Source organism: Balaenoptera ricei, chromosome 10, assembly GCF_028023285.1.
Source record: "Balaenoptera ricei isolate mBalRic1 chromosome 10, mBalRic1.hap2, whole genome shotgun sequence".
NCBI lineage: Eukaryota > Metazoa > Chordata > Mammalia > Artiodactyla > Balaenopteridae > Balaenoptera > Balaenoptera ricei.
The window spans coordinates 37,223,044-37,237,243 of NC_082648.1; the positions used below are offsets into that span (position 1 = coordinate 37,223,044).

General features: G+C 35.8%; 1 protein-coding gene across 12 annotated transcripts in view; it reads left to right on the forward strand.

Annotated features, from left to right (window-relative positions):
- TMEM117 (transmembrane protein 117) overlaps positions 1-14,200 on the forward strand; it is a 528,035-nt gene that overhangs the window by 434,573 nt on the left and 79,262 nt on the right. For 7 of the 12 annotated variants that reach the window (XM_059935704.1, XM_059935703.1, XM_059935706.1 and 4 more), the window contains one exon: positions 7,559-7,633. The exons of the other annotated variants lie outside the window; for them this stretch is intronic. In XM_059935704.1, the coding sequence (XP_059791687.1) occupies positions 7,559-7,633 (75 nt within the window). The remainder of the gene's footprint in view (positions 1-7,558; positions 7,634-14,200) is intronic. 12 annotated transcript variants of the gene reach the window in all.

Sequence of the window (14,200 nt, forward strand, 5' to 3'; positions counted from 1 at the left end):
GCAAACTCTGTCCCCCTCTGGGAGCATCATGTTGAAGTGCAAGGAACTAGTGCATGTGGTGAGAGAGTGAATTTAAGGAAATAGCCCCAGAAGCCATATATAGTCAAGCTTTTTAAAAATATCTAATACAAATGTCCTAACAAGTCCATAACCAACTAAACTCTGATCTAATCCACTTTATATTCACATATTTTAGACAAAAGAGCAATAGAAAAGTAGCAAAATTGGTGGAAATGGAGGCAGTAGTTTTACTGAAAGGTTTTCCCTCATTAGAATTAAGTGATTGAAAAGCAATAGACCCTAGGCTTTTCTAATGGTAGGAAAATTCAACTTATGATTGAAAGAGATTTTAATGTTTGGTTAAAAAAAAAGAAAAGAAACCATTAGAATATGATACTACTGCTGTAAAGATTTTATTTTAACAAAATTAGTAGACCAATTCTGAATACTTTTAGAGAAAGTGCAATTATTTATTTTTATGAATATTTTAAATAGAATTTTTGTACGTTTATTGTGAAAACTATTTGTTGTATCACATATTTCTGTAGTTTTAGGAAATTCACTAGAACTAAGGCATAAACAGATGCCAGTAAAGTATAACATGACTCATATAAATCACACATTACTACAGAACATAAGAAGTAAATTGTAAAGATCACTTCCCTCTGAGGAAATCTTATCTCAAATTCGTTTAATATTTATAATTATGTCATTTAACTTTTATATACTCCTTTAATTCCTTGCATTTAAGTATTTAATTTGCAGTTCTATCCCACCTACTCATCTTTTCTGCTAGATTGAAGAAAAGATATACCTAAGACATATAAGAATTAAAGATACAACATGTTATAGAGTAAGCAAATAACAAAAATGTGTCTTAGGAGTTCACCAAAAAAAAAAAAAGAGAGAGAGAGAGAGCAGTGTAGACGTGTAGCCAGGGTAGTAAGGGAAAGCTTCAGAGAAGAGATTAGATTAGAAGGACAGGTAGCTAGAATTTGAAAAAGCAGAGCAATGAACAAGAAAAATTTTCTAGCTGGGAGTAGTATCATAATCATCAAGGTAAGAATCAATTTTGTTCCATTAAGTTCAGAAATTGTTCACAGATTCATTTCTAGTGTGCACTGAACACGGTGCTGGAGACGGGGGACAGGGGGAAGGGAGATCAAAGATCAGTGACACACCGCACAGGAGTTTGTAGCTGCAGAGAGGAATTCACAGTTTAATAGAATAAATAGGAGTAGAAAAGTAGAGGCATTTGAGAAAGACTATCTTTATTTAGATGAATGGTTCAGGTAGAAAGTAAAAATTCCTACCTCACACTTTTAAATTCAACTAAACCACGCTGCCAGGATCTGTTTCCTGATATGAAGGCTTTAGAAGAAGGAAGTTTCTCTTCATAAGCTAAAGAACATTCTGGGCTTTTTACTAGACAAGAAGAGAGAGAGTGAGAGAGGGAAGAGAGAGGAGGAGATGGAGGAGGAGGAGGAGGAGAGGTGAGAAGCCAGAAAGATGGATACAGGCAGGAACGAGTGCAGGAGCCAGTGTGTGTGGGAGGTGGCAGGATTAGGCAGTGGTGATGACCACGGAGGCTGATGAAGTTATATCTATGGACAAGTTTCTCATAAATGCTTTACGTAACTGAACTCTGGCAGATTGGTTTAAGGAGATTAAAAAACTCTTCAGTTTCACAACTGGACCAATGTGGCCTAGCATCAAGATAGCATCTGCTGAACAAAGTGCCCAGGAGGTGGACACAGTTGTGAGCTAAATTGCTAGAGTTTATAGCTAACTATGGGAAGGTTTTACACATATATATGTATCCTTGAACCGTTCTTTTCTTTAACAGCCTCTCCCCTAGAAAGCTTCTTGCATTATCTTGTGTGTGTGTGTGTGTGTGTGTGTGTATCTTAGATTTATGTATATTACGTATATAAATAGATACATAATATAGATAAAATACACATCATATATGTAATAGCTTTATGTGCTTCAAGGTGATGAGAGAAATCTTTTAGAAGAGAGGCTTTTAAGGAGAAGAAAAAAGATTCAAGGATCATATTTTGGTGAATATATGTGTGAAAACACTGTGGATACATCTTTTCAATACCTCCCTTGTAATTTATCTATATACCTGCCTATTATCTTTGTACCTACATACCTACCTTTCCCCTGTAACATATGAGCTCAAGGAGAGGAAATGTATTTTTTCATTCCCACAGCTAACTCATGTTCAGTACATTGCAGCTTTACCATAAATATTTTGCTGAATGAAAGAATAAAGGAATGAACATAACATTATTTCAGGAAAGCCAAAGAACATGAGATTTTTCAAGAAGTAAAGTGTTTACCAACAGCAAGAGAATGAACCATCAATACTATTAGATTAGGTCATATCCACTGAAGTATGATCCCACAGTAATTAAATATCCAAATAAAAATTTGAATAAAATGCTCAGTTAAGTGTTAAAAAGGACTCTTTGGACTAGTTGGAAAGCATGTAGAGAGAAGTGATATTTCCTGAAAAGTCCTGAAAATATTTCAGTGCATTAATTCTTAATGCACTGAAAAAATAATTATGAAAATTACATTCAACAAACATCTCACTGTGTAACATCTAAAAATCTAAATTTTTTTTTTTTCTGTTTCGTGACTCATTCTTAGAAGCGGATTGACTAGTTTTAAAAAAAATAGACATTATGCCTCTTAGTAGACTTTAAAACTCTGTTGACCTGACTTTAGTAGGGCACTTCTTTTGAGGTCATAATTTTTGAAAGTGGAATCAGTTCCTTTAGAACGTAGGGCAGAGCAACAAGTGTGAAACTATTTTAATTAAAGAGCCATAGTGTTTTGACCAGTGGTCATATATTTTTAGGATAAGTTATTTCAACTGTTTTGCTTACAGGTTACTTAGAAAGGGTTGTTTAAATGTCTGTCCACCAGTTTTAACATGTTCTTCAGCTTTGGGCATACTTTATATAGCTTTCTTCAAAGTATTTAAAGTTCCTCTTCACATTTATTTTGCATCTTTATTTTTCTTATGCAAGGTCTACCCTCCTATTTGAAAATGCAGTAATGGTAATTTCTGTTATGGGTCCCACATGACGACATGGAATAAGGGTTAATCCTTTAAATAGTTCCTAGATTAACCATAAATGCCTGTTCTCTTCATGATATGTGTCTAAGAGGTTGAATCGCAACTTTATTTACTGTCACCATTTTGTGCTTCTGACATCATTGTTGGTCCAGTGGGTAGACAGACTGTTATATATTTATATATATACAGATATAAATCAATATATTTATTAGTGGTCCCAGAAACTGGTCTCCACATAGCAGACAGACTTACCACGATAAGTCATGTTCATGCAGCCTGATGGAGGCCAGCCAAGTGGGCAGGAGATGCCAGAGAACAGGCCTTGGCAGGTGACCCAAGGTATCAAGAACATTTGGCAGAAGGTAATAGGTGAGTTGGAAGCATTGGGGTTATCAGGCAAAACAAAATTTAGCATCCAATCATGGGTACTGGTGTGACAAATACACTCACTCAAAAATGAAACTAATAGTCTGCTTAACCTATGAAATAGATCACAATTTTGAAACAGGCAGTAAGTTCTATGAGGAATTATTGTGAGCAGGAAAGATCACGCAAGTCTTTATGGATAATGTGGGGAGAATGTAGCTTGAAGGAATTATAAGATTTGGTTAAGCGAGCGGAAAACAGAGACATTCAAATTTTAGCCCCGTTTAAATGCTTCAAACCCTGAGGTATTTTTTTTAAAACAAAGCTAGAATGTGTTTAAAAAACTGGGAAGATATAAATTCTATACTATTGCACATGAGCAGTAATTTTTTCAAAGCCATGCTGAGGCAGCAAAATAGATCTCCCATAAATTAGTATTTTTCCAGTGGATGCATTGTTTCCAGGTGCTGTGGAATGATCAGTGCTTGCTCATCATCCTGAAAAAGTTTTCCAGCCCTGGCCTCCACCCCATCTTTGTGTGTGTGTATCACCGTTCTCCCTGGATGTCTTGTGTAGTGTTGCCACTTGTCATTGCATCAACAGTACATGACAAAAAAAGTGCAATGTTGAAGACTGACATGGTCGGTCATTTCATCCAGCCCTCAGCTTCACTGGGGCAGGTTTCAAACAGAGTATTATACTTCAGGTCAGAGCTTTATAGGTTTGTTGGAGGAGGTAATGAAGAGGATGTGGCCCCACCAGTTGACCCACAAGCAGGACCTGATACTCGAAGACTTCTCCCTGCTCCCCTGTGTTTGGTATACCTGCTGTCCACACTCTTCCCATAGTGGGAGCTGCTTTCAAGGGTGCAGCCTTGAGAGAGCAAAATCTAGTGGAGACCATCTGACAGGTAGTTTCTAAGTCAAAGGTCCATTAACTCTGGATTTGAACATTCAAGAAATACTATGCAGCAAGTGGCTCAAAGTGCAGTCTAGTCTAGTTAGACTAGAGATTGGGTCTAATACTAGGAGACCATAGTGAGAACGTTTCATAGTGGAAATGAGGAACAAGCTATGAAGAAGGGCAGAGTGTGCAATGGAAACATAACTGGACTAAAAAGAAAACAGGGATGGAGGGAGACAAGGAAGCAGGGAGGTAGAAAGAAATGTAAAAGACTGGCATTCACTGAGCACTTACTATGACCTTGATGCCTAGACACACTATATCTTTTTTAATCTTCTCAAACCCCCCTACAGGATTCACATTGTTATTATCTATAATTTTACAAATGAAGATGGGAATTGCCCAAGGTACACAGATAGAGTCTGGCTTCAGGGGAATGGAGATTAAAAAACAGAACTGTATGACTCCAAAGCCCATACATTTTTCAGACCTTGTAGTATTGTGCATATCAAATTAAGTAATATACACAAGTAATGTCCAAAGCAAAGCACTTGACATGTGGCAGGAAGCTTGGTGAATGAAGGGAACACTCCTGCAATAGACTAGAGCCAGGACTCTATTTCTTTTCTCTTTTTTTAAAAAAATTTTTATTGGAGTATAATTGCTTTACAATGTTGTGTTAGTTTTTACTTTACAGCAAAGTGAATCAGCTATATGTATACAGATATCCCCTCTTTTTTTGGATTTCCTTCCCATTTAGGTCACCCCAGAAGACTGAGTAGAGTTCCCTGTGCTATACAGTAGGTTCTCATTAGTCATCTATTTTATATATAGTATCAATAGTGTATATATGTCAATCTCAATTTCCCAATTCATCCCACCCCCCCCTTCCCCCCTTGGTATCCATACGTTTTTCTCTACACCTATGTCTCTTTTTCTGCTTTGTAGATAAGATCATCTATACCAATTTTTTCAGATTCCACATATATGCGTTAATATACGATATTTGCTTTTCTCTTTCTGTCTTACTTCATTCTGTCTGACACTCTCTAGGTCCATCCATGTCTCTACAAATGACCCAATTTCGTTCCTTTTTATGGTTGAGTAATATTCCATTGTATATATGTGCCACATCCTCTTTATCCATTCCTCTGTTGATGGACATTTAGGTTGCTTCCATGTCCTGGTTATTGTAAATAGAGCTGCAGTGAACATTGGGGTGCATGTGTCTTTTTGAATTATGGTTTTTTCTGGGTATATGCCCAGTAATGGAATTGCTGGGTCATATGGTAGTTCTATTTTTAGTTTTTTAAGGAATCTCCATACTGTTCTCTGTAGTGGCTGTATCAATTTACATTCCCACCAACAATGCATGAGGGTTCCCTTTTCTCCACACCCTCTCCAACATTTATCATTTGTAAATTTTGTGATGATGGCCATTCTGACCGGTGTTAGGTGATATCTCATTGTAGTTTTGATTTGCCTTTCTCTAATGATTAGTGATGTTAAGCATCTTTTCATGTGTTTGTTGGCAATCTGTATATCTTCTTTGGAGAAATGTCTATTTAGGTCTTCAGGCTATTTTTTGATTGGGTTGTTTTTGTTGTTGTTATCGAGCTGCATGAGCTGCTTGTGTATTTTGGAGATTAATCCTTTGTCAGTTGCTTCCTTTGCAACTATTTTCTCTCATCCTGACGTTTGTCTTTTCGTCTTGCTTATGGTTTCCTTTGCTCTATTTCTTAGAGTGTGATCTTGGTTAAGTCACTTCATGTCTAGGAATCCATTTTCTCATCTCTGGCATGACAATATTTTCCTGACCCATGTTATTTTTATGATAGTTTTAAAAAGGCCCTTGAAGTGAGATATTTTTGCATATTGAAATTACATAATCTGGATAGAAGAAAATAATTTGGTTGGAAAGAAGTTTCAGAGTTATGCTTTGCATTACAATTAATCATTCAGGCTTGTTTTGATCTTAGCTAAAGAAAACTATAATAATGTGATGGTATATAAAGAAGTTGGAGTCTCAGTGCATTGCAGCCATAATATTCTAAAAGAGATGTATGCTAAGGGGATGATTCAAACCCTTACCTGATCATAAAAATCACCAAAATTCTTACAAAAAATGTGAATTCTCTGGCTATAGGAAGATTGCCAGAAGTTTCTGGCTTTGTATGTGTGCAGTGGTACCAGGGGATTAGGCATTACAGATGATTCTTGTGACCATGGTCACCTAGAAGCCAGTTTAAAATGCAGATTCTTGGGTCTTCTTCTTACAGCTAGTGGCATCAGAAGTACTAGAGGATTTGGCCTGTGAATATGCGTTTTTATTTAGCCTAAATGTGATTTCTCTGAAGCTCACTGCTCTAAGGTAATGCCCTAGAAATAAGTGAATGTCTATAGTTACTACGATTCAGATGGCTATACATAAAAGAAACCCAAGAAAATTCCAAATTTCCAGATGGTACTTGGAATTTATTGCAGTTGATGAATTGTTCAGAATTTTGCATTTCTCCTATAAAAATACATCATTCCTGTGGTGCATACTGTGAAAAGCTGAACAGTTAACATCAAATATGTACGTGGTGCATTTTTCTCTAATTTTTGATGAAAATATATTTTATAAATATCCCTTTGCTGAAAATGTATTTATGTCTGAGATGCTTACCATTTATTTAATCTTTGTTTGATTTCAATAGCTGCATACGTTTATTTGGCAAGTTGAGTAAGATCTAAAGTATAGGAATAGCATGAAACCAAAGAGGTATATATTTCTCAGTTTTATAACAAAATTAATTTCTACACAAAAGTATGTCTGGGAAAAAAAAGAGAATTAGTAAATTAGTTGTTTATAATTCTTTTCATTCCTTCTAAAGTGAATAGGTACCAAGGAATATCCTTTGTTTTAATGAATAGATTGATAGGTATGGATGCAAAATTAGGAAACTCAAGGACATAGAGGCAGTTCCTGCTTATGCAGTAGGACAGTAGGAGCCAGAAGGTTGGAAGGAGTTGTTGTGGGGAAAGAAGGAGAGAATACATAGAGGTGGCAGCTGCTACAGCTAATAGAACTTGGGAGAGAGAGGATTTTCTGAAAAGTTTTGTTCTATCATATGCAATGTTATACCCAGATTCCCAAGAAAATTTCAGTTAAAATATATATTCTCCAATCCTTTTGGCATTATTTTCCCCCAGCCCCATCCTGCTTTTGCAATTCAAGATGGGCTTCTGGACAAGATTCAGGGGAAGGACAAGGTTGTAGAGGCCAAGGTACGTTTTGATTACACATGAAATCAAAAATTAGTGGATGAAAATTAGTGGATCTTTACATGTAATGAGTAAGTGTAGAAATAAGATCTCAAGGGGGCATTTGCTTTATCTTACGACTGCCTCAATTATTAAACATTTGAAATTCTTCCGTTTTTTGATTTCCATGGAACTACCTCTGTATTGGTTCAAAGCCAAACTATATGTCTCTTTCTTTTCAATCCCATTTGTCAAATCCCCTTCCTCTTACTACCTTTAAACATCAGTATACTCTGAGGCCCTGTCCTAGACTCTTTATCTTTTCTTCCCAGCTATTTTTCCAAGGCAGTTTCATCCACCACCATGACTTCAAGTCCGTATAGACTGATTTTTCTCTAATATTTCCCAAGTCCAGATGCCTCTGCTGAATTTCAGACCTGGATATCTAACTGCCCACTGGCTATATCTGCCTAGATGTTCCATGGGCTTCTCTGGTTTATCATGTTTAAAACCAACCAATCATGAATCCCTCAGACTGCTATCAACTCAGTCACTCAAATAAAAAAAAAATTGGGAAATATAAAAGATGTCTCTCTCTCTCACATATCTTCCAGCCAACAGTCAAGCTTATGTGTTCTTTTTGCTAAACATCTCTTGAATTTGTTTCTCCTTTAGACCCTTTAATAAACCTCTTCCTCAGTGCAGGGTACCATCAACTTTCACTTACATGAGTACAATAGTATTTTGCTTCTTTTAGGCTAACCCCATTTCTCCAAAATAATCTTTTTAACATAAAAATTTGATCCTCAAAATTCTTCAAATAGAAATTCATTCCCATGCTATACTGGGCCTTTTATCACCTAGTCCATGCCTTGCTGCTTACCTATTCCTGGCTGACACCTTCCCTTTCCTCCCTGATCCCCACCCTTTACATTTTATATTCCGTTAATTCTTAAATATCTATTGATTACCAAATTGGTAAAGTCTTTCCTCACGGCACAGGCCTTTGCACATGCAATGCAAGAGTCTCTCCTCAATGCACATGCTTGGTTGCCCTCCGCCATCTTTCAACCCTCAGCTTAAATGCTATCTTCTCTGTGAAGCCTCATCTGCCTCTCTCAGATAAACTAAGTGCTTCTTTTCTTATATGTCCATGGAAATTTTTATAAATTTCAATTACAGTTATTCCCCTATTGCATTACATTTATTCATTTGTATGTATATAACTATTTCACTGAAAAGTTGTGAGAACTGTGTGGAATAGTTAGTTCAAACAGAGAATATTCAACAGATGTTGGTTAAACTTAGGCCAGTTCCTAGACCAGTACCTGACAGGTTGCTGGGACTCAATAAACATGTTTTAAATGAAAATTTTTATAATATTTGCAAATAAAAGTAATTTTTTTTTAGGCTTTGGGGTCAGTGTACTTGTATGAGCTACTTATAAGTTTTCTAGTGAGAATTGTATTTGTATTGATCAGAAATTGAAATATTTGTTTTTACAGGGCTTATTTAAGGTTTTGTTGATATTAGACAACTTATACATTAAATTTGGTGTAGGTTCTAGAAATATTTATCATCTAATTCAATTTTCTTTATATTTTGCAAGACACAACCATCATAGACCCAGAGTAGAGTCTTTGTTCTGACTATACTGTGTATTTCCCTGAGCCCAGTTTTTGCTCAGGTAGACTCTCCTAGTTGAAACTGGTGTCCTCCATGACTGCTATTAGCGTACCACTTACAGACAGGTACAAAAGAGGCTAAAAGAGTAAGAAATTTTGGTGCTATGATTGCTCCTCCCTGTAATATGAAACAGGCTAGAAAAGTCCTGATTGAAAAGTCATCAGAAAGAGATTCTGAGCATGACAGACCTGCTATATTTTTCCTAATCCCTGAAAGAAGGAAAAGAGGTAAGAATATTATGACTGAGCCTTGATTTACCCTGTCACTGTTGTTAGGAGAGACATGGTGACTCCCCCAGAAGGGCTTCCTTATGGATGGAGTGATGGAGAACTACAACTGACTTTCACATTAGGAGTAAAACCGTCTATTATTATGGGTGAGAAAACTACACCAAATGAATTAACACTTTAAAACTTTAAAAGCTCATAATCCTAAATTCAGTCATAGAGAGTCCATGATACTTTATTAATTTATAAAAATAGCAACCATCTATTTTCAACTCAGAACTATGTAATATTAATAATAACATCAGTCTGTTTTGTATCTTAATATAGAATCACTCAAAGGTTCAAACTTAGTGACAGATATACATTTAAATATATATTTACTAAATTTTTATAATACAGTTATAAAAAGTTATGGTTTATTTTGATGAAGAGAGGAAAAAATTTGTAGATTTTAACAAGGTAAAGTGAGAGAACTTGAAAAAGGGATTCTAATAATATAAGATGTTCTAACTGGAAAAATCTCTAGCCATATGATCTGGAGGACAATGAACTATAAAAAAGACATAATTTGATTAGAATAAAATAAGTTGATGATGTTTACCAGACAAGCCTTGTCATGGAGAAGACACTAAACCTATCATCCTCAGCATGGTCCAGGTGTTAGTTCTTTCTGCATTTGTATGGTTAGCAGCTCAAGAACATTTTCTGTTTGACCTCTAGAGTTCTCTTGATAATACAATGTGTGTTTTCTGAGATGGTCCCAATGAGATAAATTCTTAAATGAATAATGGAACTTCTTTTTTAAATTATTAATTCTCAAAGATCTAGAGTGTTTAGCAGTCTCACTCTTTCTGTTCAAATTCATGAGACACTTCATCTCACCACTAAAATGGCTTTCTGACTTCCTCATCTCGCAGTAAGAATAAGTCTGATGTGTTTTTGAATGTTTTAGACAATTATTTCCATCTCTGAATGATTGTAACTTGCTTATGAAGTCAGAAAGGGTAGATCATCCACCACCAAACTTGATGGAGGTGGGCCAGTGTAAATATTTTCAATACTTCTTTTGAGATCTGTTTTAAAGCTGTGCTATAGGGAATTTGTAAATCGAATTAATATACAAACATAGTCCCATGATGCACAGTAAGCTTCAGGGATATTTTAAAGCCAATCTGCCAGAAAGATTATGACAATATATACACTACCAACAGTGACTAAAAATACCTGGCATGGTAGGCAGAATAATGCCCTCCCACCACTGCACACACACACACATGCACACGCACACACACAAAGATATTCACATCCTAATCCTTGGAACCTCCAAATATGTTAAAGTATATGGAAAAGGGAAGTTAAGTTTGCACTGGAATTAACGTTTCCAGTCAGCTGACCTTAAAATAGGGAGATTTTCCTAGAACACCCAGGAGGGCCCAATGTAATTATAAAGGTCTTTAAAAGAGGAAAGGGGAGGCAGAACCAGAGACATGGTAACATGAAAAAGACTTGGCCCAACACTGCTGGCTTTGCAGATAAAGGAAGAGGGCCAATTAGCCAAGCAATGCAGGCAGCATCTAGAATCAGAAAAGGGCAAGGACATGGATTTTTCCTAGAGCTTCCAGAACAAAGACAGCCCTTCCAACACCTTGATTTTAGCTCCATACGAACCATTTTGAAATTTTGACCTCCAAAACTATAAGATAACAAATTTGTGTTGTTTTAAGGCACCAAGTTTGTAGTAACTTTTTATAGCAGTAATAGGAAACTAATATATCTTTCTCCACATCTTTGCTAATATTGGGTATTATTGATCTTTTAAACCTTTTGCTAGTCCAAAGGTCAAAAATATCTTACTGTGTTTCAATTTTTTCATTGTTAGTTAGAGTTTATTTCCTTCTGCTAGATATTTGATGGATATTAAAATTGCTTTATGAACATCCAGCTCATGAGCTGATCCTATTTTATTATTTATCTTTTTTTTTTTAAACATCTTTATTGGAGTATAATTGCTTTACAATGGTGTGTTAGTTTCTGCTTTATAACAAAGTGAATCAGCTATACATATACTTATATCCCCATATCTCTTCCCTCTCGCGTCTCCCTCTCTCCCATCCTCCCTATCCCACCCCTCTAGGTGGACACAAAGCACCAAGCTGATCTCCCTGTGCTATGTGGCTGCTTCCCACTAGCTATCTATTTTGCATTTGGTAGTGTATGTATGTCCATGCCATTCTTTCACCCAGCAATCCCACTACTGGGCATATACCTTGAGAAAACCATAATTCAAAAAGAGTCATGTACCACAGTGTTCATTGCAGCTCTATTTACAATAGCCAGGACATGGAAGCAACCTACGTGTTCATCAACAGATGAATGGATAAAGATGATGTGGCACATATATACAATGGAATATTACTCAGCCATAAAAAGAAACAAAATTGAGTTATTTGTAGTGAGGTGGATGGACATAGAGACTGTCATACAGAGTGAAGTAAGTCAGAAAGAGAAAAACAAATACCATATGCTAACACATATATATGAAATCTAAAAACAAACAAACAAAAAGTTCTGAAGAACCTAGGGGCAGGACAAGAATAAAGATGCAGATGTAGAGAATGGACTTGAGCACACATGGAGGGGGAAGGGTAAGCTGGGACAAAGTGATCCTATTTTATTATTAAGGTTCTAGGTTTTTTTCCTTACACGTTCATTTGACCATTAAGTTTCATTTTTGCTGTTGGTGTCTAACACATTAAGAAAAGTGTTTTCTAAGTTTTATCAGGAATTTATGGTGAATTTTTATAAAATAAAGCAGCTTTTCAATATCATGGGAGATTATCACAGATGTGTTTTCTTTTAGTATGTTTTACACTTTGAACTCTTAATATAATAAACTGTGAGAATAGATTTCTTACTTTGACCCATCCTTACATCACTAGAGTATATCCCACTTTGTGACAGTGCATTATTTATAATAAACCACTGAATCAGTTTTGCAAATGTACTTCTAAGTGAGATGTGTGTCACCTTTTTTCCTGCTAATTTTTATCCTCTTTACTTTAGTCCTATAAATGAATTGAAAGCCTCTGACTTTTGCTGTGCTCTGGAACCATAAAGGAGCTATTTGTGTTACACTCTGTATTATTCCATGCCTGGCTGCACATCCTCTTTCTCTACCCCTTTTTTGTGTAAGGTCAGTAATCTCAAAGATGTTTAGAGAGAAAAGGAAAATACCCGTATTATCTCGAACTCCTATTTTGAGGTAGTACCTCCTTACCCCCATCTTTTAAAATTAGAGTTTTATATTTTCACATCCTTCAGCCATTCCTGTCATTATGGAAGAAAAAGGAGGGGAGACATAAGAAAGGACCTCTGTGGAGAAGTGTTTTTGGCAACATAGCTTCTCGTTGCCTGTAATGTCATTAGATTTCTTTCCCTATGATGTTTTATTGTTATTACTATGACTGTCTTTATCACTATCATGATTATGCCTTATATGAAAGCCTGTTTGTAGTATACCAAATTATAAACATATTGTTAATTCATCTTTTATTATGTCAACTTGGACTGTACTAATAGAAGTATCCAGGGTAAAAGAGGTAATAGCCCCATGTTATTTTATCATGGTCAGAACATTTCAGCAGAATTGTGTTGAGTTTGGGGTACTATATTAAAAATGTATTATTAACTTCCTTTAAATTGAAGTATAGTTGATTTCCAGTATTGTGTTAGTGGCAGAAAGGCTTTCAGCTTTTCACTGTTGAGTATGCTGGCTGTGGGTTTGTCATAAATGGCTTTTATTATGTTGGGATACGTTCTCTCTATACCCACTTTGGTGAGACTTTTTATCATGAATGGATGTTGAATTTTACCAAATGCTTTTTCTGCATCTATTGAGATGATGTGGGTTTTGTCATTCCTTTTGTTAATGTGCTGTATCACATTGGTTGATTTGCATATGTGGAACCATCCTTGCGACCCTGGAATGAATCCCACTTGATCGTGGTGTATGATCCTTTTTACGTATTGTTGAATTCAGCTTGCTAATATTTTGTTGAGGATTTTTGCATTTATATTCACCAAAGATATTGGCTTGTAATTTTGCTTTTTTGTAGTGTGTTTGTTTGGTTTTTGTATCAGGGTGGTGGTGGCTTCATAGAATGACTTTGGGAGTGTTCCCTCCTCTTCAGTCTTTTGGAGTACTTTGAGAAGGATAGGTATAAGTTCTTCTTTGTATGTTTGGTAGAGTTTCCCAGTGAAGCCATCTGGTTCTGGACTTTTGTATGCAAGGAGCTTTTTTTTTTTTTTAATTACAGATCCTATTTCACTTCCAGTTATCAGTATGTTCAAATTATCTGTTTCTTCTTGACTCAGTCTTGGCAAGCTGTATGTTTCTAGAAACGTGTCCTTTTCTTCTAGGTTGTCCAATTTGTTGCCATATAGTTGTTCATAGTATTCTCTTATCATTTTTTATATTTCTCTGGTATTGATTGTTATTTCTCCTCTTTCATTTTTAGTTTGTTTATTTGGGTCCTCTCTATTTTCTTCTTGGTGAGCCTGGCTAGACATTTGTCAATTTGTTTTTCTTTTCAAAATATCAGCTCTTGGTTTTCTTGATCTTTTCTACTGTTTTTTGATCTCTATTTTATTTATTTCCTTTCTGATCTTTATTATAGCC